This window comes from Lepisma saccharinum, chromosome 16 (assembly GCF_977018435.1).
Source record: "Lepisma saccharinum chromosome 16, izLepSacc3.1, whole genome shotgun sequence".
Taxonomy (NCBI): Eukaryota; Metazoa; Arthropoda; class Insecta; order Zygentoma; family Lepismatidae; genus Lepisma; species Lepisma saccharinum.
Genome location: NC_139244.1, coordinates 34,758,921 through 34,782,195, shown reverse-complemented (window position 1 = coordinate 34,782,195; position 23,275 = coordinate 34,758,921). Strand labels below are relative to the sequence as shown.

General features: G+C 35.2%; 1 protein-coding gene across 4 annotated transcripts in view; it reads right to left on the bottom strand.

Annotated features, from left to right (window-relative positions):
- Positions 1 to 1,363: 1,363 nt before the first annotated feature.
- Positions 1,364 to 23,275, bottom strand: part of LOC146000385 (uncharacterized) — an 891,759-nt gene continuing 869,847 nt past the window's right edge. For 2 of the 4 annotated variants that reach the window (XM_083137967.1, XM_083137965.1), the window contains exons 15-20: positions 19,400 to 19,503; positions 18,788 to 18,952; positions 16,124 to 16,321; positions 12,562 to 12,639; positions 8,401 to 8,555; positions 1,364 to 5,321 (exon numbers count right to left, since the gene is read on the bottom strand). In XM_083137967.1, coding sequence (XP_082994093.1) covers positions 5,111 to 5,321; positions 8,401 to 8,555; positions 12,562 to 12,639; positions 16,124 to 16,321; positions 18,788 to 18,952; positions 19,400 to 19,503 — 911 coding nt within the window. In that variant the 3' untranslated portion in view covers positions 1,364 to 5,110. Of the gene's footprint in view, positions 5,322 to 8,355; positions 8,556 to 12,561; positions 12,640 to 16,123; positions 16,322 to 18,787; positions 18,953 to 19,399; positions 19,504 to 23,275 lie in introns of all 4 variants that reach the window. The other 2 variants (XM_083137968.1, XM_083137966.1) reach the window with 2 other exon arrangements.

Here is a 23,275-nt window from a genome sequence, read left to right as displayed (position 1 = left end):
ATATTTAAAAAATGACGGAAAATGAAACAGAGGGTGTGATACAGAACCTAATAAAAAAAACCATTCAACTTTCGCTTTTTCTTGGAAAAACAAGAAATACTTAAAAATGATAGACCTTGCCCTTCTTTAACTGGCATGTGTAGTAATCGTAAGGATAAGAAACAGGATTATGTAAGACATTTTCAAACTGTACAAAACAAGAAAACTAGCTGGTTAGCAGGTTGTGATGTTACAGATAGGTTGTTCTGTTGGCCTTGTCTATTGTTTGGTGTTGATAGAACAAGTGTGTTGACTAAGGATGGATTTAGCAATTTAAACGTACTATCGGTTTCTATTTCAAGACATGAAAAATCTCTCGGTCATATTAGAGCAAGTTTAGAGCTTTCGACATTTGGGCGAACAAGAATAGATCTTCAGATATATCAACAAATAAAAATATCTGTAAAGCTTTTATAATTTTATGAAGACTTCCACATCAGACATCAAACCTGGTGAGTTTTAAACTTTTATTATCCATATTTCATTATTTTATACGTTATGCAATATTTAGTAATGTTAATGTGCAAATCGTTAACTATTGAATACGTATAATGCTATCCCCCATTCCATAATATATATTTTTTTAAAAAAAATTGTGTACAGCATGCCCTTTATGAAAATCCAGGATACGCCACTGTCATCATGAATATCCATCCCTTGGAGATTTGTGCTGTATGGACTCCCTGTGCCTTCTTTCAAAAGAAACATAAAAAACAAAGCAAGTAGAATGAAATATAGTCATTATATATAGTATATATATATTATATATAGTCATATGATGGGTCATGGTTTATCCAACGTATGACTTTTATTTGAAACTGCATCGTACATTTTGTTTCATATTTTTAAAACTTTAAAAAGGTTTATTTATTCCCCTCCTGGGTTTGATTGAGAATCAAGTGATACATTTCCTGAAAACATCTTTCACAGCATTGACTATTGGTCACATCAACAGACATAAGCCAATATAGCACATTAGTCATGTAGTTGGAAAAGAACCAAGAGTCTAGACATTCTTACTTCTAAGTAACTCCACCAATCATGCATAACTCCCCCTCCCTTTTAAATAACACCATGGCATCACTAAAGAAGCATTTTAGAAATATCTCAAGTGAAATATAAGTGTAAACAAACATGGATTCTCAGAAATTTGAAATGTTTGTATTTTTTATTATGTACCATTTTAAGTGTCTGTGACCAATCTTGGGTATTTTATATTATATTATGAAACCCAACAATCAGGCTTGTACTTACATAATACAAAAGAAAGGTATGGAAATTAGCTGAGAGTTAATAAAACTACAAAATTTCCTCTTTTTTTTAAAGTTTTAAACTGTATTTTTCAACTGACCACTTGATAAAGGTAGAATAGTAAAACTCAATGCAAAATGGAGTAAGGATTCAGTCCACTGTACATACAATATCTACAGGAAAATACCACATTTCTCTCAAAACAAGGCTTAGTAACACTCTTGGGAGAAAACCACATCCAAATTCTCATGTAAAGTACAACTTTGTACATTTAGTACACAAGGGGGGGGGGGGACTTTATTCTTTTTGAAAGGGGGGAAGAATATTCACAATGGTTACTCATCACATGATCTAAAGGGTTTAATAAAATATTTCAAAGATAAAAATACATTTAATGAGAAATCACCACAAAAGTATGCTAAAGAGCATCTTATTTCTTCTTGTACTGTTGCGTAGCACTTTGACCCAACATAAATGTTCCATGTGTGATGGGAACACATTACTCTTGTTATGTATGTTTGTCTGTATATGATATCCATACGATTTTTCTCCATTCTCTCTGAGACATATATAGATATACATACATATGTAAGATATTTAATATCTCACCTTCTTTACTCTCTCTCACTCACTCACTCTATATATATATTTATTTATTTGTGTATATATATACTTTTTATTTAAAAAAATACATGAACAATCCTAATAGAATCCACATGCATACACGATATCTGGCAGGGCCATATTGCATAAAATGTGAGAGTTAACAAAATGCAGTTTTATGTCTATGTCTTTCCTGTTTTTAAACACAACAAAACAAATGTTGGAAAGCTTTCGCAAATATAATGAATAGATTTATACATGAGCTTTGTTTTTTTTTCCTGTGGAATGTGTTAAACAGGCACACTCCCATATTGCCCTTAGTTGAGACTTTTGTTTTCTTGAAGCTAAAACAAATGTTGTTAACATGGAATAACTTAAAGTAACATCCTGTTTATTCTTATCAGCAAACTGAGCAAACTCACCACATTACATAAAAACTGCCAAATATGATGAAGAACATTTAACCAATGTTTCTCTTATTCGTTTGTTTACATTCTTCTGTTCAAAACTGCTAAACAAATATCAGTATCACTAGCCTAATGAAGGATTATTATATTTTTTTTCCATTTGACACTGAGAATAATTGTGTATAAAAATACACATTCTGAAAGTAACTACAATTTCTTCCTCCATTTTTAATATTTTTTCTCTTTCAATATTTTTCAAGTAAATTTATTTTGATTGTTGATGCTGAAATAGTAGTAACTACAAAGAATGAACATTTAACTGCACAATTATATTTACTTATAAATCTAACCAGTAAAGACAAAAGGAGTAGTTAATAGTTATCTATACAACACACAATGTTTTCTTGTTAAATGTCGTAGTATATGTGACATAATTGCACAATACAGGAACCTGCAAATATATATATTTTTTTAAAAATCAAGTTTGAAAATATAACAATTGCAAAGGAAAAAATAAGCATTGTGAACTGACTTCTTTTTGAAAAGAATGACTTGAAGGCTAGGCTAAAAATAAAAACAAAGCACAGCAAATAAAATAAAATTATATAATATACTAATAATATAATAATCATAGTATAATATCTCTTTCTCACTGTTGGCAACCCCACATGGCAAAAGTGCGGAGTGTAAGAATATCACTTAGAGTGGGGAAACTTTGTTTATGCAAAGTTTCGTTTATTATACAAGAGCACAAATATCTAATTATTATAACCATTTCTCTCCTGCATTTTTCCCTTACTTTTTGTCATGAGTTTGCTGTATATACAAACCATGGCCCAGGTACACAACCATAATTATTATTTTTTTTCGTTTTTTTCTTAACATACAGTTTCACTCAAGTTAGACAGTGTGACCAATACTGTCCAATTCATGGAATATTTCTGAGCATTTTATTGCATGCTTTGATAGCGCTCACTTCACACATGGATTGCTTGGCTGTTAAATGTTTTTTTTAAGTACTAACAACATACAATTGACTAAACTTGACAGACAAGAGTAGAGAAACATCCTCAGCTGTCAACCAGCTCACTAGTGTTTCCAGAAATTTCGCCTTTTGTCATGATTTTCTTTTCTTTCCTTCAAACTTGAGATCATAATAAACACAAGTTACCTTTATTTTTTTACCCTTCTGCTACTCAGCATTCATTGTTGGCACAAGAATACATTTCCAGGCACATGAACAATAGATTAATACTATTGATTGTTAAAAACCTACTTTATGAATAAACACTATATGACATTATCAGGTAATATTTTTTTTTGAAAGACCACAGAAACATTACTTGATTGTTTTTCTTGTTTTTGAATTACACTTAAGTTCACTGTAATGTCAGATGTACACGGGAACTCACACAACAATAATGATTTTTTTTCTTAACAATGACGCGACTGTAGCACCTGATACATAACAATAAACACCAGAACAGGCCAACTGACAGTGAGGAACCTAACTAACAATGTTTTTTCTATATCTTCTGTCACATTCCAACAATTTTTTCATAATTTTTCTGTCTAAACTGGGTTCGGGTCTATAATTGGTAAAACTTAAAAACCAATAGTTTCTAACAACAAACATAATATATAAATTACTCTTGTTACCTCACATTCAAGTATCACATCATACATACACACACCACAAAGAAAAAAATGCACATAGAATCAGCACACAACATGAATATTTGCCTATATAATTTGTATTATTATTATTATTATTATTATTAAGTCAGTTTTATGCTATTTCTGGATTGTCTTACAATGGAAATAGCTTTTTTTTAATATGTTCCTCACGTCAGGCGACCTAACACACTCCAAAGACAACAAATTATCACAACACAGAGCAAAAATCTGGCAGCAAGCTTCACATGTAGCTTTGACCAAAGAAACAAATTGAAGAGAAACAAATTATTTTTTTCTTTTTTTTGTATTTTTAAATTTTTCTTAAATTTTTCAAGTTACCAAGCCCACAAATTGTTCTATTGCTTTCTTGCTCCTTGATTTTTTGCTGCCAGCTGTAACACAAAGTCACTTTGCAAGTGACAACTCCTTCAGATACAAATCTCTGTTGTTTGACCCCCTCCCCACACCCTAATCACAAGGCACTTACACATTGTATCTACATAGCACAGGTAACAATCTGCACTTTGGTATAACAAAATGTCTATACACAGTTGCATGAAAATTCACATATAAACATAAAACAGAAAAAAATAGGCAGAGAACAACGGCTAAAAGTTAAGAACATAATAATATATCGAGAACCAAACACTACACATTTTTTTAAAAGATAATACTGTCATTCAACATTATATATTTTTAAAAACCTTGCCACAGCTTATGAACAGAAGTCTAGCAAAATACACAACGTTGCAAGCAAGGGTTGAATTGCAGGCCATTAAAGTTTCTATAACACATAATTTCTTTTAAAAAAAATTGCACTTCACCCCTGTTTTCAATCACATGAAACAGCTGGTATCAATGGATCTTAAAACACACACTGGCCAACAATCATCTAATAAACACATAAAATGTATCAGGATCACAAGGCTATTACAAAAGAAAAAATGCAGAAAAAAAATCTTTTTTCCCTTTAAAACCCTTGGAAACATAAACACCAAGTTTTGTCTTCCAGTCTTACAGGAAAATGAAGAGGGGGAGGAAAAAAAAGCATCTCACAAGAACAAAAAAACATTTTCACATCTTTTGAGCACATTTTTTTCTTATTGTTTCGTACTGCTGCACTTTATCCTTTTTTAAGTATGATTGTTATTGATAACATTACCAAGAGATGAGTTTGCTACACTGACAGCAACTCCCATTCCTGACGCTACTCCCATGGCACGACTCATGCTGTGATCCACAGAATCCAGTTTTGGAACTTCAAGCTTTGGCTTTTTGGGCTCAGCATCTGGTGGACGATGGGATTTCATATGTGCACTTCGACTTTTTACTTTATTGAACACTCTGAAAAAAAATAATGGCATGAAAGTATTAGACAAACTTGAAAATTGGATTAGCATTGTACAGGTAAGCAACAAAATAAGCTTAATTTCAATAAAATTTGCATATAAACGGAATCATCATTATTGTTCATTTTATATTATAACTACAGAAGTTTGGAACCTCTATTTCACATTTATAGATTTGGTATTTTCCAGCAGAATGTGATGAACCTGTCTGGTCTCCAAAAATTTACATTGAGCTCTTATACAATTGTACAATTTACTTTACATTATCATTGCTGAAACTGAATAAGTTTGTTAGGATATACGAAATGCTTAAATACAGTGTCTTGAATATAATTCTTGATTGATTGATTTAGTTTATTTTACTTGGGGTTTTGTGCCTCTTGGCTAATTTACGAAGATGGGGATGAGTGATTAAATGATGAAATTGATGAATGGACATTCAAAAACAACCAAGCCCGAGCGGGATTTGAACCTGGGACCCTTGGCATCGCAGCACGATGTGCTAACCACTCGGCCACAGGGTTCGGATATAATTCTTGACGTTTCAATGTTAAGCATGAAACTCTTCTCTCTCTTTGAGACAGAAAGGCATGTTCCAGAAGTTGCATGCATTTAATGTGGTAAATGAGTTATGACAATCGACCATACCTTAAGTCTTCATTTGAAACTCATGAAGCATTGCCATCATTAAAACAATGGGAGGTCCAAGTGTAGGTTATGATTTTTCCCCTCCACCCCACTGTGGTATTATAATTATGCATTCAATACAAAATAGTTCTTATAAGTTTTTTTTCTTCTATATTTCGCATTTGATTTATATCTCTGTGCATCCTGCTGAACATGTGTGTTGACCGACCGACAGATACCCCTCCCTCCCTCATCAACTAAACTAAAATGAATATAGTATCAAATCAGTAAGCAATTTGATAGAATAATAATGAATGAAGAAAAGATTCTCTTGGGCTATCGACCAGGTAAGTTGTGGAAAATATTCCAAGCTTTTCGAGAGCTAATGTCACTCTCATCTGCAGGGTAGAAGTGCAAACGATCAGGAATTTTTCATGGATATCCATGCATCATTCCAACAATAGACCATGTGCAAATTTTAGCTGCGGTTTAAGATGATGGTCTGGCATTTTGATAAGAAAATGCACTGTCAAGCAGCTATCCTGAACTCCTCGCACTGCTGCAAAATTCCATTTGAATTCCACACTCCAGGCCTCTGTGGCAGAGTGGTAAGCACATTGTTCTACAACACCAGTGCTCCCAGGTTCGAATCCTGGCCTTGGCATGGGTGTTCTTTGTAAGAATTCCTTCATCAATTTCATTATATCATCACTCATCCTCATCTTTGCGATTAGTCAAAAGTGGCAGAAAAGTGAAGTAAAATAACCCAAATAAATCTGTTATCGAAGGCCACAACAGCTTTGGTGGCTACTATAGCAAAATGTTTAAAAATTCAAGTATAATTATAAATGTTCAAAGACAAATTTCAAAGCTAACTTCTTTGTTGGGGTCTTTATTTTTTTATCATATTTCTAGCAAAAATATTTTCCAACTGATTTTTGGTAAATTCCAATCCACCAAAACTAATTTACAACACTTTCTTTTTTTACTTTATGATGTAGATGGGTACAGCTCGGGAATTACCCAATATACTGCACATAATATAACAATACACTAATACAAAGATCAGTAGTAAGATCAAAAAGATAAGGTTGGTAACCAATTGCTACTAAAAATGAGCACTGTTCAAAACATCTATGTGAGACTCTGCCTAACTGATTGATAGACAAACTAGCACACAATTTTGTGTGTTCAAAATTAAATTATGCTCAAGATAGTACTTCACTTTCAGTTACAAACATACACGAGGTATGGAAAAATAAAAAATCTGAAATGTGTAGTAGGTGGTTGCAGGGCCTATGGAATGTAAAGTGCTTGTTTACATGAATTCATGAAGCCTGGAATAATAAGTGTTCTTAGTTTCTCAATCTAAGGTATCGGTGATCTACGAACCAGTAATAAGTGCAATGTATATCTAGCACAGGACTCCCTGAAGCATGATGCCTATGTGCCTGAGTTGCCTATGCATTGTGTTTTACCATTTTTTATGTATAAATTGGTTGCCCTAAGCCATTCGTTAACAACAATAATGGAAAGATCATGGGAATAATTTAATCGTATATCTAAACTAAAAGAACTCCATGCGCAATTGCTCTTTGGAAGCCAGGGCCTGCTTGCTCAGTGCATCAAGATCCATCCCATATGTTTTCTGGTTTTCCAGACTGGATCCCGCTACTTCTTTTCAAGCACCTACCCAATTGTTCTCATGATGCTGGGTCAACACTGAGTTTTCTTTTAACTCCCACTGGGAATCGAACTACAGGACCGTTCGCACCAAAGGTGAGAGCACTAACCATTTGGGTACAAGGGAGACCTTAATCATGTGAGTTTGTGTTTTAAGTCCACTTTATGCACAGATAGTCTAATCGGGACTGGATCTACAGTTTAAGGTGGGATCTGAACCACTCCGGGTATCAAACCCAGGAACCCTTGATTACTAGCTGGTGACATTACCACTATGCCATCAGGGAGGCCCTTAATCATGTATCATCATAATAAAATATATCATTCATTCAAGCAACCAACATAAATCTATAGTTTTCTACTTTGTATAAGATTTTTCCTTTTATAAACAGATGTGTCCCTGTAAGTAAATTAATTATATTTAAACCTATTGGGCAATGGTGATGCAGGAATCAATACAGGCAAAATATTCACAATTCAACACACGGAATACATGCTACAATTCTAATTTTAGCTTATCAAAGAATACAAATGCTTGTTACTAAAAATATGATCCAAGTTATGGCTCAAAAACTAATGACTCCCGTCTCCATTTGAGTCACCTCATATCAAACTATGGCAAGAGGAAAATCAGTGAGAATATTAGCCGGGTGCTTGGACCAAATGGGCAGGGAACACGCCACAGCATCAACCAGTGCTTAGATGTACAAAAGATTTACCTTCTCTCCATCACCTATTATTTCACAAGATGGTCATTCACTTACTTTCCACATATTTTGCACGGAAACTCATCCAAAACATCACCAAGACTCGGAGGCGTACTTGCCACAGGCCGTTTATCAGGGGTTGGGGAGCGGCCGCATACACCACCCCCATGGATTCGTATATGTCCATTCAAGGCAGCACGCGAATTAAAGCTCTGTAATGAAAATATAATTAGTTGCATGTCAGGATAGATAGCATCCACATTGGAAACAGTTTTTACATTTATAGATTGTATACTTTATCACATAATCGTTTTCTACATTATCAACCGTACTTTTTGCTGCAGGAACCTGAAAACAATGTAATTAATTTTCCACTGAATTTCTATTTTATTTTTATTTAATTATTTTTTTGAAGTGCTGAAAAAAGAAAACTATAATCCAACAAAGATAAAGTAAATTAGGGGCATGATTAGAGAGTATAAAAAAAAAATGAAATATCCAACACAAAGTTATGCTGAGCAGGATGACAAACACAAATGTCCTGGTTTTCATGCAGTGTCACAAGAGATACTTTCTTCATATTTAATGGTCTTGGCTTTTAACCCAGAAGCAAAATATGTGATATGTTCTGAGCAATTTGATTTTATCATTATCAACCGATTTGTTTATAACATTTATAAACTCTTTTATTGGTTTATTTGCTATTCCTAGTGTATGTGTGTGTACATTTACAATAATAAAGATTCTAGGCCTAAGGACATCTGTGTGTCACGTGTGGTTTTGCAGCTGTTTGCATTGAAAAAAACATTCTTAGGTGCTCAAGCAAAGAATAAACTGAAGTGTCCTGGTTCCCCCTGGAGAATTTGGTTAGTCTAGTTAACAAAATAAAAGAAGTCCTCAAGAGAGACTACCAAATCAAAATAAATATATATGCAATGAATGCTGCAGGAAATCTTGGCATTCGAGGATGCAATCTTAAATAGTGTAGAACAGAACTGATTAAGTTGAAGTACAATAACAAATGGCAAACAAAAGCAAGTGACAATAAACAGCTGAAAGCAGAGGAACGAAATATTGATCTGAAACCTACTCCTCCTTTCGCAATTAGATTCTTCTGCTTGAGCTAGTCTCATCTTCTGTGGCCAGACTGTACATAAAAAATCCTTATGGATGTAAAGTGTGAAAGCCACAGAGACATAAAGATGTTAGCAGAAGACAATAACAGATTGAGAAATGCAATAAAGTAACAAGAACATAATATAAAACAGCACAACTATCTACTGATATGAAGGGACAGGGAACGAAGAAAGGAAGGAGATGAGAAGTGAAAAAGGAAAATGTGAAGTGAGGAGGAGAAGGAAAAAGTACATTATTGTGAGGTGCAAAAAGAGCTCCAGCAAATCAATTTGACGATTGAGCGCTCAAGAAGAATAAATAGAGAAAAAATATGTAGTTCACTTGTTAATTCATCAACACTTCTACATACCATGAGAAAGTAAGTCTTGTGGGGTGCTTTATTACACATGTACATACAGAGATGGTAAACAGTTACAGTAAATAAAAGAGTTTCATTGTAAAGTCAAGGACACTTCTGGGTTGTAACTCTCTCATGGAATCATTACAACTCAGAAATGTCCAGTTCGTAGTTGTACATAAAGGATATTTGTTAATGTGGTATATCAAGACTAAATGTTATCACTTTTGTAAACATAAGATGCTTTTTTCATACATTCACATGCAAAATCCAAACAAGCGGTTAATAATAACAGTATGTCATTGCATTCACAAAAAAATCTAGGCCCCTACTCAAAAGATTAGAGAATCATCTTTTCCTCTACGTGCTGAAGTTGTGTCAATAGTATGTCTTGTTAGCGTTACCCTCTTCCGTCAGGATTTCCTATTTTTAGCTCTTCCACCTCACCATTAACTTCCAACAATCATATTACATATCATGTAGCAGAATTGAAATATGTTTTCCCATTCTTTCATATTTAAGTGAAATGATTATTATTTATGTTATCTATTTATTTATTTTACATTTCTAGTATTAGAAAAGATATTCTGTTTACTAAAATTGTTCAGGAAAAATATATAGTAGCATGTAATGGTTGCATCACATGTACATCAATGATTTTTTTTCGACAACTAATTTTAAAAGCGTGAGCACACACACATGCTTACACACACAAAAACACTTATTTTGGTTACATTTTAAATCTCGTGCACTCTTCATCCAGTTTCTATTTCAAAAGCATAATTTTCATTAACTAAATGAAGGGCTTGGGTGTAAAACATGTTAAGTGACATTTTGGTCATCTTTGAGTTACAAAGTAAAATGTGACATCCATCAATTTTCGAATGAAATTGCCATGTCATACAATTTGCATTGGACTCAGTGAAGCCTTCTGAAATTGGTAAACACAGCACGAAAACAATTTATCTAATGTATAGCTTCTAATAACCTTTTTTCTTAATGAACTCAGAAATGACCAAAATGGCACTTACCTTGTTTTACACCCGAGCCCTTCAAATAGTGCTAAACAAGGAAGTAGAACATTGTTAAGGAAATTCAGCAATGGTTGTATTTTTCTTGTTAAAACTAGTTGTGAAAATAAAGGTCAGATGAAGGGGGATATTCCTAAACATAACCAAAAGGGTGTTTCTTTGTACTTGTTACACTGCAACCAAACAGAAGCAACAGGTGGTCATACAGAAGCTACGTCCTGTACAAAACGCATCAGTAAAATCCACGATGTTAGTGGATATTGTGGCCTGGAAAGGAAAAGTACTGATGGCATGAGTCTACTGTGCATACTTGCCCATGGCGACTTTTTTCAAAAAAGTAGCTGAGAATCAGAGTCAGACACTCCTGGATGCAGCTATGGTAACGGACACTGTGTATGTAGTGTATGAACTCTGTGTGGCCAATCACATTGTCAATAAGCTATTTTGTTTGGCATAGCGAACATAGCATGTGTAGCACTCTGTGTAGTTGTAGCTTGAAACTATTATTAAAAAAGAAAGAGAAGAAGGTTATACGAGGGCTATCCAGAAAGTCACTTACGTTTCGGCAGGGTGAGTGCCGCCATTTTGTGCAGCGACTTCCGCCCGTTCAGTGCGCATCCAGCTGTGGACGTGTGAAGTTTGTGTCACTTCTGCTCTGTTCATAATAATATTGTCAACATGAGTGCTCCGATTGAAAATCCTGCCAGTTGTGAAGTGAGGTCGGTCATACGATTTTTGTTGGCGAAAGACACTAAACCGATTGACATTCATCGACAACTGTGTGAAGAGGTCACTAGTGTGAACGTTCTTACGGGCTGATGTGCAGAACGATGCAATTTCCCAACACTTCCGCTTTTGGCACTTACAATGTTTACCACTTTTAGTAATCAATTACCGCTGACAAATATTGTGAAACATTACAGAAGTTGCGAAGAGCAATTCAAAACAAACGCCGAGGAAAACTGAGTGCAAAAGTCCTGCTGTTTCCTGACAATGCCCACCCGCACTCAGCCAACTGGATGCAGGAACTTTTACAGGCCTTTCATTGGGAGGTTTTCGACCATCTGCCATATGGCCCGGATCTCGCACCAAGTGACTACCACTTGTTTCCCCACATGAAGACCTGGCTAGCAACGCAGCACTTTGATGATGACGCAGACCTTCAGGCTGGTGTGCAGAAATGGTTGAAGACACGGGTGCCAACATTTCATGACAATGTACTTTGTAAGCTTGTTCATCGCTATGATAAATGCCTAAACTTGTACTGCGACTATGTCGAAAAGTAGTGTAAAAGTGTCGCTTCAAAATGTATATAATAAAAAATGTCTACTTTCACTTGTCTTCTTTTTATTCTAAAACGTGAGTTACTTTCTGGATAGCCCTCGTATATTGCAAACAAAAGTGTATTCAAAGAATTTTCCATTCGTTCATTCATTTTGTGCCTATATCAATGAATAAACTGCGAAAAACAAATACGGTTTCCAAGCAAATTTCCTATTGTGCATTATTGAAATTGTTCAATGAACAGAGTTAATATACAGAGTATGTACAGAGTATTCAATAATTTTATTGCATTTTGTGATTTCCTTCATAATCAGGTTACTGCTCATTTTATTCTAAAGGGTGTTTTTTTTTTTACTATTTTTGTCGAAATTATAAATGATTATCTTTGTTTACATAAAAAAAACACATCAAAGTTGAAGAAAAACTTACTGCTGAGCAATCAGGATATTCACAGACAAACAGTCGACTGTCTGAACTGGCACTAGAAACCAGCTCTCCGTCGCTGGCCTACATAAGAAAACAATAATTTGTTATATGCAGTACAGTCACATTGTTATTAAAATTGCAATAAAATATGAATACACAGACAAACACATGCATACATATGCACATTCACATGGAATTATTAAAATGTATACACAAAATGTAAAGAAAATGAGCACAAAAGGTATGGTGAAACAGATGAAGGCTGAGTGGTAAAGAGAGCTATGCTGGAGAAAAGGGGAGGGTGGTTGAGTTTGAGACATCAAATCACATCTGTTAATATATATACATCCATAAATTCAATGTAGAATTTCCAACGATATGGTTCAGTTATAATTTCCTTGCTACCTGAGCCTGGTCATCTTCTACTAAAATGTTTCAAAGTACAATTCCTCGATTGGTTTCCTGTTAATACCAATGCCAAAACGTGTTGGAAGAGGTGAATTTCTAGACAAAAGTTAGGATTGTGTCAGATTTTATGCAGTAAAAAGAAACCAATATCTTGTAGCCAGTCTTTGGAAAGTTTCTTTTTAAAAGTAACTCAGTTTCAGTTACCCTCTCTTCCTATAACTTTGTTACCATTACTTAAAACTTAACTGCAAATTAATTTTAGTTACTTTATTCTAATTAACATGTAACTCGTAGAACATGCTACATGAATTTCAAGCTGTTCTCTTCTTCTTTTCAACTAAAGACCATCTAAAATTAACATTAATTTTCATTAAATTTTAATATACTTGAAAATATTGTGTTGTGCAAAACATTTAACAATACCAAATGCATATATGACGTTTAAAATTTTGTTCCCATTTTTTTCGGCAAACTATGTATAGAGAAATGACTGTAAAGGTAACTGTTAACTTCATTATTTGTAAAAATTAACTATTTGCAGTTACCGTTAATTGAAAAAATAACTGCTACTAGTAACTGCATTACAAATAATTTGTTATTTCTAAACAGTAGCTCTAACTCACATGCCAAACAATTCTATAGTACACTTCTACATCTTTTATAAAAAAATGTCAAATGTTGACTGCTGCTAAGATCGATTCAATACTTGTGGCTTCAAAATATGAGAGAGAAACTACAACGTGACATTAATATTTAAATATAAGTAAGACTAATTTAATAACAATATAAATAGAATTCCTAGGTGGCCGCGGTGGCTCAGTCGGTAACGCGTCTGACTACCATGCTAAAGGTCCCGGGTTCGATCCCCGGCTGGTTCAAATCCGGGAACTTTTCTAACGATGGAAGCGGCCCCGGCGCCCACCCAGCGTCGAATAACATGGGTACCTGGGGGAAACCCTGGGGGGTAAAGGTGGTCAGGGGCATGATGCTGATCACATCACCCCCACTCATGACCGGATCAAGAAAGTGTGGGGCGTTACCCCCACACCCCCTATACGCCTTCATGGCATGGTGCTATGCACAGGGGGGCACTTTACCTTTATAAATAGAATTCTTAATTGGTTGAATGTAGAGTATTTTCTCAATCCTCACTAGGAGTTAGCTGATAATGATAGTCTGTTTGAACTGAAATAAAAGGTTCTGTCATTGAAGAGAATTAGAACTTCAACATAACAATACTAGGAGGGTGGTGGAGGGTTACCCTTCTGGCCAGTGGCGTGACCAGGATTTTCGAAAGGGAGGGGTTATGCAAACTTTTCCTTGGTAGTCAGGCATCATTTTGTCATATTTCCCTACCTTTGATGTTCTTTTTTTTAGGAATACTGGGCCAAGGGGGTTATAACCACACACCCCTTGGGCATGCCACTGCTTCTGGCACCTGAGTAACTTGTTCGCAAGTGTGTACTTTGTCATGAAGGCATATGGGGAGTATGGAGGTAGAGTTCCACACATTCCAGAGGTCAGCTGTAGTAGAGGTGGTGTACTCAAAAACATGCTCCGGCTGCCTTCACCTCCAAGGACCCCCAAATACACATGTTTGCTTGTAGGTTGCAAAAATTGATGCATCACACTAATAGCTGCTGTTGGCATGGTAATCCAAAAGTTTGGGAATTTTTCAGATAACCCTCGTATATATTCTACCCATTAGTGGGTTAGATCCTTATGTTCCTACTGAAAATTCTGTCTACTGTTTTCAGTAGAGCAATGGGTGTTTTGAAACATTTACTGTTTTCAGTAGATCAACTGTAATGCTACTGTCTTCTACTGTTTTTAGTAGGCTACTGTTTTAAGTAGCTGAACTGTACTGCTAATGTTTTCTACTGTTTTTGGTAGTCCAACTATTTTTTCTATCTTAAATAGTGTAACTGTACTCTTAATGTTTTCAGTAATATAATTTTCAACTAACATATTTTATTGTGTTCAGTTTATTGATGTATGAAAACAGTACTCTTGTCAGTAATGGAAATTTTCTTATCTATACAACTGAAAATGCAATGGAAAAATCGTATAAACAACTAAAATAAATGTATGGTAAAGCATGTGGAACAATTGCTACTTAGGAATGCGTTCACACAACAAAGAAATCAAATAAAGTGAACACGTTTTTAAGTGTGTAGCTTCATTGTGGTTAACGCACTTGTAAAAAATTGAAAAACATACTCTCTTATACATAAGTTGACATATTGTTATTCCTATATTCACATGAAAACAGCAAAAAATTAGTTTAAATGAAGACCTGACCCTCAATGCTTGAAAAATCAAAACAAGCAAACACTGTTGACTACGTTGATCAAAAAATGGATCCTTTCTGCAATTGCATTACACAGATATACGTAATAATAACCATGGAAATTCCATGCTGAAAAAAAAATCAACTGATATGATCATGTATTCAAACTGCTAGCTGCTTTAAGGTTGAGTTATTTCTTCAGAAAGAATTATAGTAACTTATTCTTTAAGATATATCTGACTTCAGTAGTATTCATTAGAAAAACAGTAGAAATTCAGTTCATGTACTGTTTTTCCAATTCACTTCAAAATCACTGAAAATATAGTGTCAAGAATGAATTTGTCTATTCTTGGAGTCAATAAATGATTTTATAATATATGGTAGCAAGTATTATGCATTATTATTTACATTGTTTTTTTCAGTACAGTAGCCTTACTGCACAGTACAGTAGTCCTACTGTAGAGTACAGTAGCTGTACAGTAGAACTACAATAGGATTTCAGTACATTTCACAGTACACAGTAGAAGACATTTGAAAACAGTAGAATTTATCTACTAAAAACAGTAGAAATTTAGTGCTTTTATTTAGAATTTTATTAAGTTCAAATCATCAGTGATTTTTTGACATCCTCCAACATCCCCAAAATTCTTTCTCACCCCTTACAATTTTGTAGAAATTTATACTTATTTACCTTTCAGTCCTGGATAAGCATACACCTGTTAAATTTTTTAAAAAAAAATTGTGTTCATTAAGTTTACTTGGTATCAACTGTTCCGCAAAATCAGTTAAATAAATTTCAGTAGTTCTCTACATATTCTAAACGAAAAATAACTTTACCAACACACACACTTAACTGAAAATACTCACAGGAATGATTTGTCTTTCGTCTGACTTAACAGAGGATTCCTCTGAATCAACCTCGCTCTCAGCTCCTCTGGACCGGTACAGAAACTGATCTGTCTCTCTACGTCGCCGTAAGAGCTGTAAGCGTTTGTACTCTTCAGGACACACTTTTTTCCACAAATAGTAAAACTGGACACATTGACTCACTGTCTTTGAGCCAACCTGCAAGTATAACACTTATGAGTTATCAAATCAAAAACATAGTGTAAAACACATTAAACACCCACTACATGTAAATTACAGTCATGGAATTACATACAGGAAGTATAAATCAAACTAATAGCTACTTTAGCTTTGTTTTGTTATTTTTATAGGGAGATATTTAAACACGTTTCTATGTTTATATCTAAGATAAGTCACTGCAGAAAATATGAAACATAAAAAGAAATTCTCAACAGAAAACTACTACTTCTGCATATTTTATATATATATATATATAAAAGATGACATTACTTCTATTATTGTCTATAAGAGTGGATCAGAACGTAGGAGGATTTTTTTGCGATTTGTTCAGGTAATCAGTGTGAGATTGTAGATGCTATACTGAAACCAACTGGTGAATTAAAATCAACTGTGATCAATTTGAACATATAGATGAATTTGAAAGAATAGTGTTCAATAAATTGTATTCAACTATAACCAATTCATGAACTGGATCCAAAAGATGTACTGGAATGAATCAGGAATGTTTGATCTTTTGTTTTCAGCAAAAAAATAATTCAATAACCTGGCAGCCCATTCAGACAATAGTTAAGAAATTTGGCAACCGTGTTCATTTAATTCACTTTAATTTAATGTAAAACGTACTTTTCTGACTTTTTTGTAATATTAAACACTGGTTTAGTCTTCTTTATAATTAAAAGTCCATATAAAGAACAAATGTAAATTATCATCTGCTTTGATAACTGCTGACTAGTAATTTTTTATTAAAAATACCATTTAACTCAAACTCAACAATGGGTACGTGCAGAGTGGCAGGGTTGGTGTAATTTGAGCTTCTATTGTTGTAATAAGCTGCAACTTCTTGCTGCTATTTCAACCTTTTGCATCCCGAGATCCTCCAGCATGCTCATATTTTTTACGTTATAATGTCGATATTTTGGGCTGGATTTGTGATTTTCTTCTTTTACATTATTATTAACACACATATTAAACAATTATGACTCATGCACGTCTTGGTGTCGAACAAAAAAGGTGGAAAAATGGCAGCTTTTTTTGTACGGCTTCCTCACAAAGGAAAGAATTCCGACAAACAAAGGCCAGATTTGTTAGCAATTCTTTTCTGCCACCACTGGAAATTAGAAGGGTGAAATGTGCATAAATTTTATATAGTCTGAATCTATGGTTCATTCCGAGTAAAACGATATATCATTTGTCTGCCTATGGCAATTAGTGTCCAATCTACAGTCATTTTTATAAAACTCTGCATTTTGCTGAAAATCGGCTTGGGCGGCAAGGGGAAAGAGGCTCGACATGCGAAAGAGGCTCGGGTGGCTGAAGGTTAACGGTTAGTCAGTCAACAGTTTGCTTTGGAATGGTGGTGACATGCTTGTGCTGTCTTATCAAAATTTACACTTAATTTAATTTAATTACATGTTACAGGAAGGGCCAATTTAAAAATGTTAATAATATAATTTGATGCCTATGACATTTACCTCTTGAAGTTTGATATCCCTTCCTTGAGGAAAATTGCTGGATTCAACACTGTTTGTGCCACCCACTGCTTTCAGCAGCTGAACTGGCCTGCTCATGTTTTCGGATGTTTTGGAACATTTTAATGCTTACATATAATGCTAATAATGTGTGTGAATGTGTGGTTAGAAGCCGTCACTGATTGCATTTTGTAAACAACAAGTGCTTTACTCCTTGCACTTTCTGAGGTTTGCTTTTTGTTTACAAAACAGAATATTTCCGAGAGGTAGCATTGTAATCAAACAGGATGGACACAATCAGTACACAATCTAATCGTACTGATTGTCAGTTGTGCTGTACTGCATAGTGAAAATGGAACCGTACAGCAACAAAGAGTATGAACACTTTGAACACCTCCTTTAACAGGTATGAGTTTACAGTAATTGTAACATGTAACATACTAACGTAGTACTGTATTCCTTGTTAAAGTAATGAGATCTCCAATGACTTTTCTTACTGTATTATTAGCATTTTACCAACTAGGACGATGTTTACAAACAATGAAGTCAGTGGCAGCTTGTAACCACACATTAGCAATTATCTCGAAAACGGCTGGTTTACAGATCCATGTTTACTGAGACTTTTTTGCTTCTATTATCGTGTACTTTCAACCATGTCAGTTTGCGCTATTACTTATGATACACCCTGTATAACTATACTATTTTCAGTATACTGCTATATAAAAATTGTACTTTAGTTTAACTGCTCATTACAATTTATTCCAGTACCTTTACTGAACATTCCAATTGAATCCAACAGAGTTGACGGTCAACCAACTCAACTCAACCGAAATCAATTCAACCTAATTGAATCTTGAATTGAAAACAGACATTTCCAACTGGGAAGTGCCATATTACACATGTCCATAAATCACTGCAGTGTGACATTAGTAGTGGTAGTAGCAAGAATAGTAGTGGGAAGAAGGAAGTGACTAACCTCCAGAGCGACATTGTGGAAGTCCTTGTCGTATTTGAGCAGAGCCTGGTGGAATGCATCTGTCTCTTCCGCAGTCCACTTGTCAGTCTCAGCATACTCATATGTAAGCAGTGGGTGACCCAGTGGAAGGGTGGGTGTAGGCTGCATCAGCTTCAACATTGCCTCCTGCAACACAAAGCATTTCAGAGTTACACTCCAAGAAATGAAAATAGCATTCACATTTTATCCACCTCAAAATGCATTGCAATTAATTGACACGTAAATATTTGGGTGGCCAAAGTTACCACCATTTAATCAATATTGTTTACCAGTATGTGTTCGACTGCATATTTACATTAATTGATTTTATTTTGATTGTACTTTACTAGTGTAGTTTCATAATCAAAGAGGACATTTCATTTCCGAATAAACTTCAAATATTCTTAAAAGCTATAGTAGCATGTGTTTTCTAAACAAACTATGAATTAGTTTAAGTTTTGACTATTCTTGTAAAGAAGCCACGAAAGCTAGAGTAAAACGGAAAGTACATGCCAAAACTGGACTTTAAGTACTTAGTGAAATGATGGCATGTGGTGTAAGTTATGCCTTATCTGTGAAATATTTATTACTTACATGGATGTTTCCATAACACATGTGAAGGAGGTGGAGAGCATACTCTTTGTTACGCCCACCACCTGGAACTGCAGCACAGCATGCAAACTCCAGGTACATTTCAACTGGAAAGTATAACAATCATTAATTATTGAAATCATTAAGTATTTACTACATAATAAACCTAAAATAATAAATTTTAATGCACGATGTGCCAACATTGACAGATTTTCTAGTCCAAGCCTAAAAAAATTATTATCCAGGATTAAAGTAATTCTTTCATTGTAAAAAATTAAAACCAAAAGTTTTTATATTTTCTACCATCTTTCATCTAACTGATGATGTGGCAGTGAAAATTTAAAACCTGTCTGGTTAGTGTTTGGAAAGCATATCTTGTCATTTGATTAGAGGAGTAAAAGTATTCAAAATGAAAGGGAAAGATACAAAAGGAAAGTAGTAGAAACATAATTTATCCTGTTTTATAAATTTTGACTGAGCATTAGTGTTCTTGTATGATATCCTTCATGGATTTCATGCAATCATCATTCATCATCACTGTGGTAGGTAAAAGTGGTGGAAAAGCAATGTAATGAGAGAAAATACAAATCACTCTTAAAACGTTATAAGTAAAATTTACTTTTCAAAGTAGTGGTAACTCTAATACAGTTGCTCTTAAGATCAGTAACTGCAGGGTGCGAAATCCTGGGGGGGATTTCCCCCACCAACAATCTTGGCCTCAAAATTCCCCTCCACCAAAAATTTCCAGGGGGGAGAGTTTTTGTTCCAACAAACAAAAGATAAGCAATTACTTTTAATTTCAAATATACTGTACAGACGGGATCAAATGAAATGTACTTCCGTTTTCCTACCAACTCAGAAGCGAGTTGGAAACTCTTCATTGCTCCTGTATAGATAAGAAAGTGGGGGAGGGCAGTAGCAGACAAGGCCAGCACGCAAACTTATTTCCGGCAAGCTTTCTGTTCGAGTCTTGGCAGTTTGTGGAAGGATTTTGTGTTCCTCCCCCACCCCAACCCCGCCTTTCTCTCTCTCCTTGAGTTTGTGTTTGTGTGTGTGTGTGTGTGTGTGTGTGTGCGCGCGTGCCGACACCTGTTTCATTTTAAGTTTGACGTATTTTTATTGCATCGACTAATTGCTGTCATGACTGGAAATGAAACAGGTTAGCAATGGAGACATAATGAGGGATCAAAAATACAAAAATTCCGGGCATGAGTACTTAGTAGTAGTAAAGGTAAGGTAAAGTTCGTCGTGCGTATAGAACCGTGCCATGAAGGCACATTTAAGGGTTTGTGGCAGTAGGGTGTCGCATATTCTCGAGTTCGGACATTTTGGAGGTCATATGACCAGCACCACGCTCCAGCCGTCTTTACTCCCCAGGGATGTAGAAGAAACGAGAAAATAAAAATGTTTTACATTCTGCGTATGTGACAAGTAATTTTTTGGATATTGTCTTTGAAGTATCTGTTAACATCCTAACCCGCAATTTTGTTTAAGGATAAAACTGGTTGAAGGCCGCGAGTGTTCCTGAGAAGTAATGAACATATCACAGAACGCGCAATAGTTTAGCTCGCGTTTTTCTGAAAAAAAGAAAGAATGATATACAAATCAATTCTACGAATGCTTACGTCATTGTGACCATGGAGTGCATTTTGCACACTAACGAGGATCTGGCGTCATGACATAAGGTCAGTATAATGGTCTGTGGGGTTTGGACTGTGTCCTATCCATTTACGTTTGTAGTTGTCCTTTCACAAATTTCATCTTAACACACCTTTCATACTTATCTTTGTGATTACCCAAAAGTGGAAGAAAAGCGAAATAAAATAAATAAACACATCGATTATTGTGTCCCTGCGTTTTTCAATCTTTCTTCATGACCGAAAATTTATGTTTCACTGATGTAATGCATCACTTTAATCATGTGAATTATTTTCCGTCATCATTGTGTGCTTAATCATTCCTTAAAGCATAGACTCTAATGCTGTTGTCCTTAGTGTAATTGATCTTATTGTGTGGAAGTTTTGATGTGGACAAAATAATGGTGAAGAATAAATCTCAATTGATTGTTCGAAATTTAAAATATAATAACTCCGAGGTGATGCATATTAACTGTTCTTAGTTCGATGTCAAAGAACGATTTCTCCTATACATTAAGAAGGATTCCGGCCTCCGTGGTAGAGTGCTTAAACACCGGCTTTGGCATTGTGTTCATTCGGTGTTCATTGTGAGTGTCCCTTCATTAATTTCATCATTTCATCGACCATCCTCATCGTCGCGTTTAGCCAAAAGTGGCACAAGAAGCGAATTAAAATAAAGCAAATCAATCAATCAATCGATCATAGGGTCTCCGGTTTCATAGAGCAGTATGCAAAGCACTTCGTCATGGATGCCCTCAAAATTCAAATAATAATTTGCAACAGAAAACCTGATATTAGAGTATTTTAATAGTTTAGGCATATTAACAATTCACGTCAACCAACAATAAACAATTTATTGATTGATTTGCTTTTATTATACTTCGCTTTTTGTGCCACTTTTGGCTAATTTGCGAAGATCAAACATTCATGGACAGGCCGGGATTCGAACCCGGAACACCTGGTTCTGAGATTTCGGCCTGTGTATGGGGTTGGTGGCCATCCACCGTCGTGAGGAAATTGAGGAGCTACAAATTAGTAGCGTGACGCGGCCATGGAAACCTGCAAAGACTGAAGACCACAGATTAGCTGAAGACTTGTCTTGTTAACCACGCGTCACCCCATAATTCCAACCTCGGCAGGTGGAAGTGAAGCCGGCAGTCGGTAGGTAGGACGTGGCCCTCATGGATCGTTGCGCCACGGGTTATTATTATTATTATTATTATTATTATTATCATCATCTTCAATCAAATAAAGCTTTATCGTTATATATTACCGTATTTCATCGCATAATCGTCGCACCCTGTTTTTCAATCCAAAGAGAGAGAGAGGCGGGGGGGAGGGGGGGAAGGCAGAACACAAAATCCTTCCACAAACTGCCAAGACTCGAACAGAAAGCTTGCCGGAAATAAGTTTGCGTGATGGCCTTGTCTGCTACTGCCCTCCCCCACTTTCTTATCTATACAGGAGCAATGAAGAGTTTCCAACTCGCTTCTGAGTTGGTAGGAAAACGGAAGTACATTTCATTTGATCCCGTCTGTACTAAGAATAATATCGAAAACCAGTGACGTGCACTGAGGAGTAGCTAGTCTAGCAGAGATAGATCAATCAATCTCACATTTCGAATTATATTCAAATCACAATATTTATTGTCTTGTTAAAGCCACAGTTCATATGCAACACTTTCTTTTGCACGCGCTTCTCATCCATCGGTGTGATCGGCGGGCACAGCTGACTGGATACCCTAGCTCGCTCTTCTTTCGCCAGACCAGTTTCCATGTAGAAACGGCCGGCCCAAGGAAAAGGAAGATTTCTACCTCTACCTCCTTTGCCCTCTCGCCCCCCGCTGCAATGGTTGAAAGCACGTGCTTTCAGGTCCCCTAGTCTATCTCCTATAGGACAGATAGGGGATTGGTTTCTCATAGTTGTTTTGTAAATCCTCTAAAGAATTCAGGGTTAAATTTTCTGCAGTACTTATGTTCTCTATTTACTCAACCTTTTACATGTTGTACAATATGTATGTATAATATGGGATGTAGTTTTATTATTTATAAAATGGGAACGTGTTATGTGCAGACAATAATGTTATGCTTTCTTTCTTTTTTTTTTCAAGTATGGAATATATAATGATTAAATTACAAATATGTGCTCGGGCTCTCTCTCACTCTCGTTTTAGTAGTGTTTTATTTAAATATACTACTCTTGGCCTCTAACAGTCATAAATACGGATGTATTTATTTGGGCA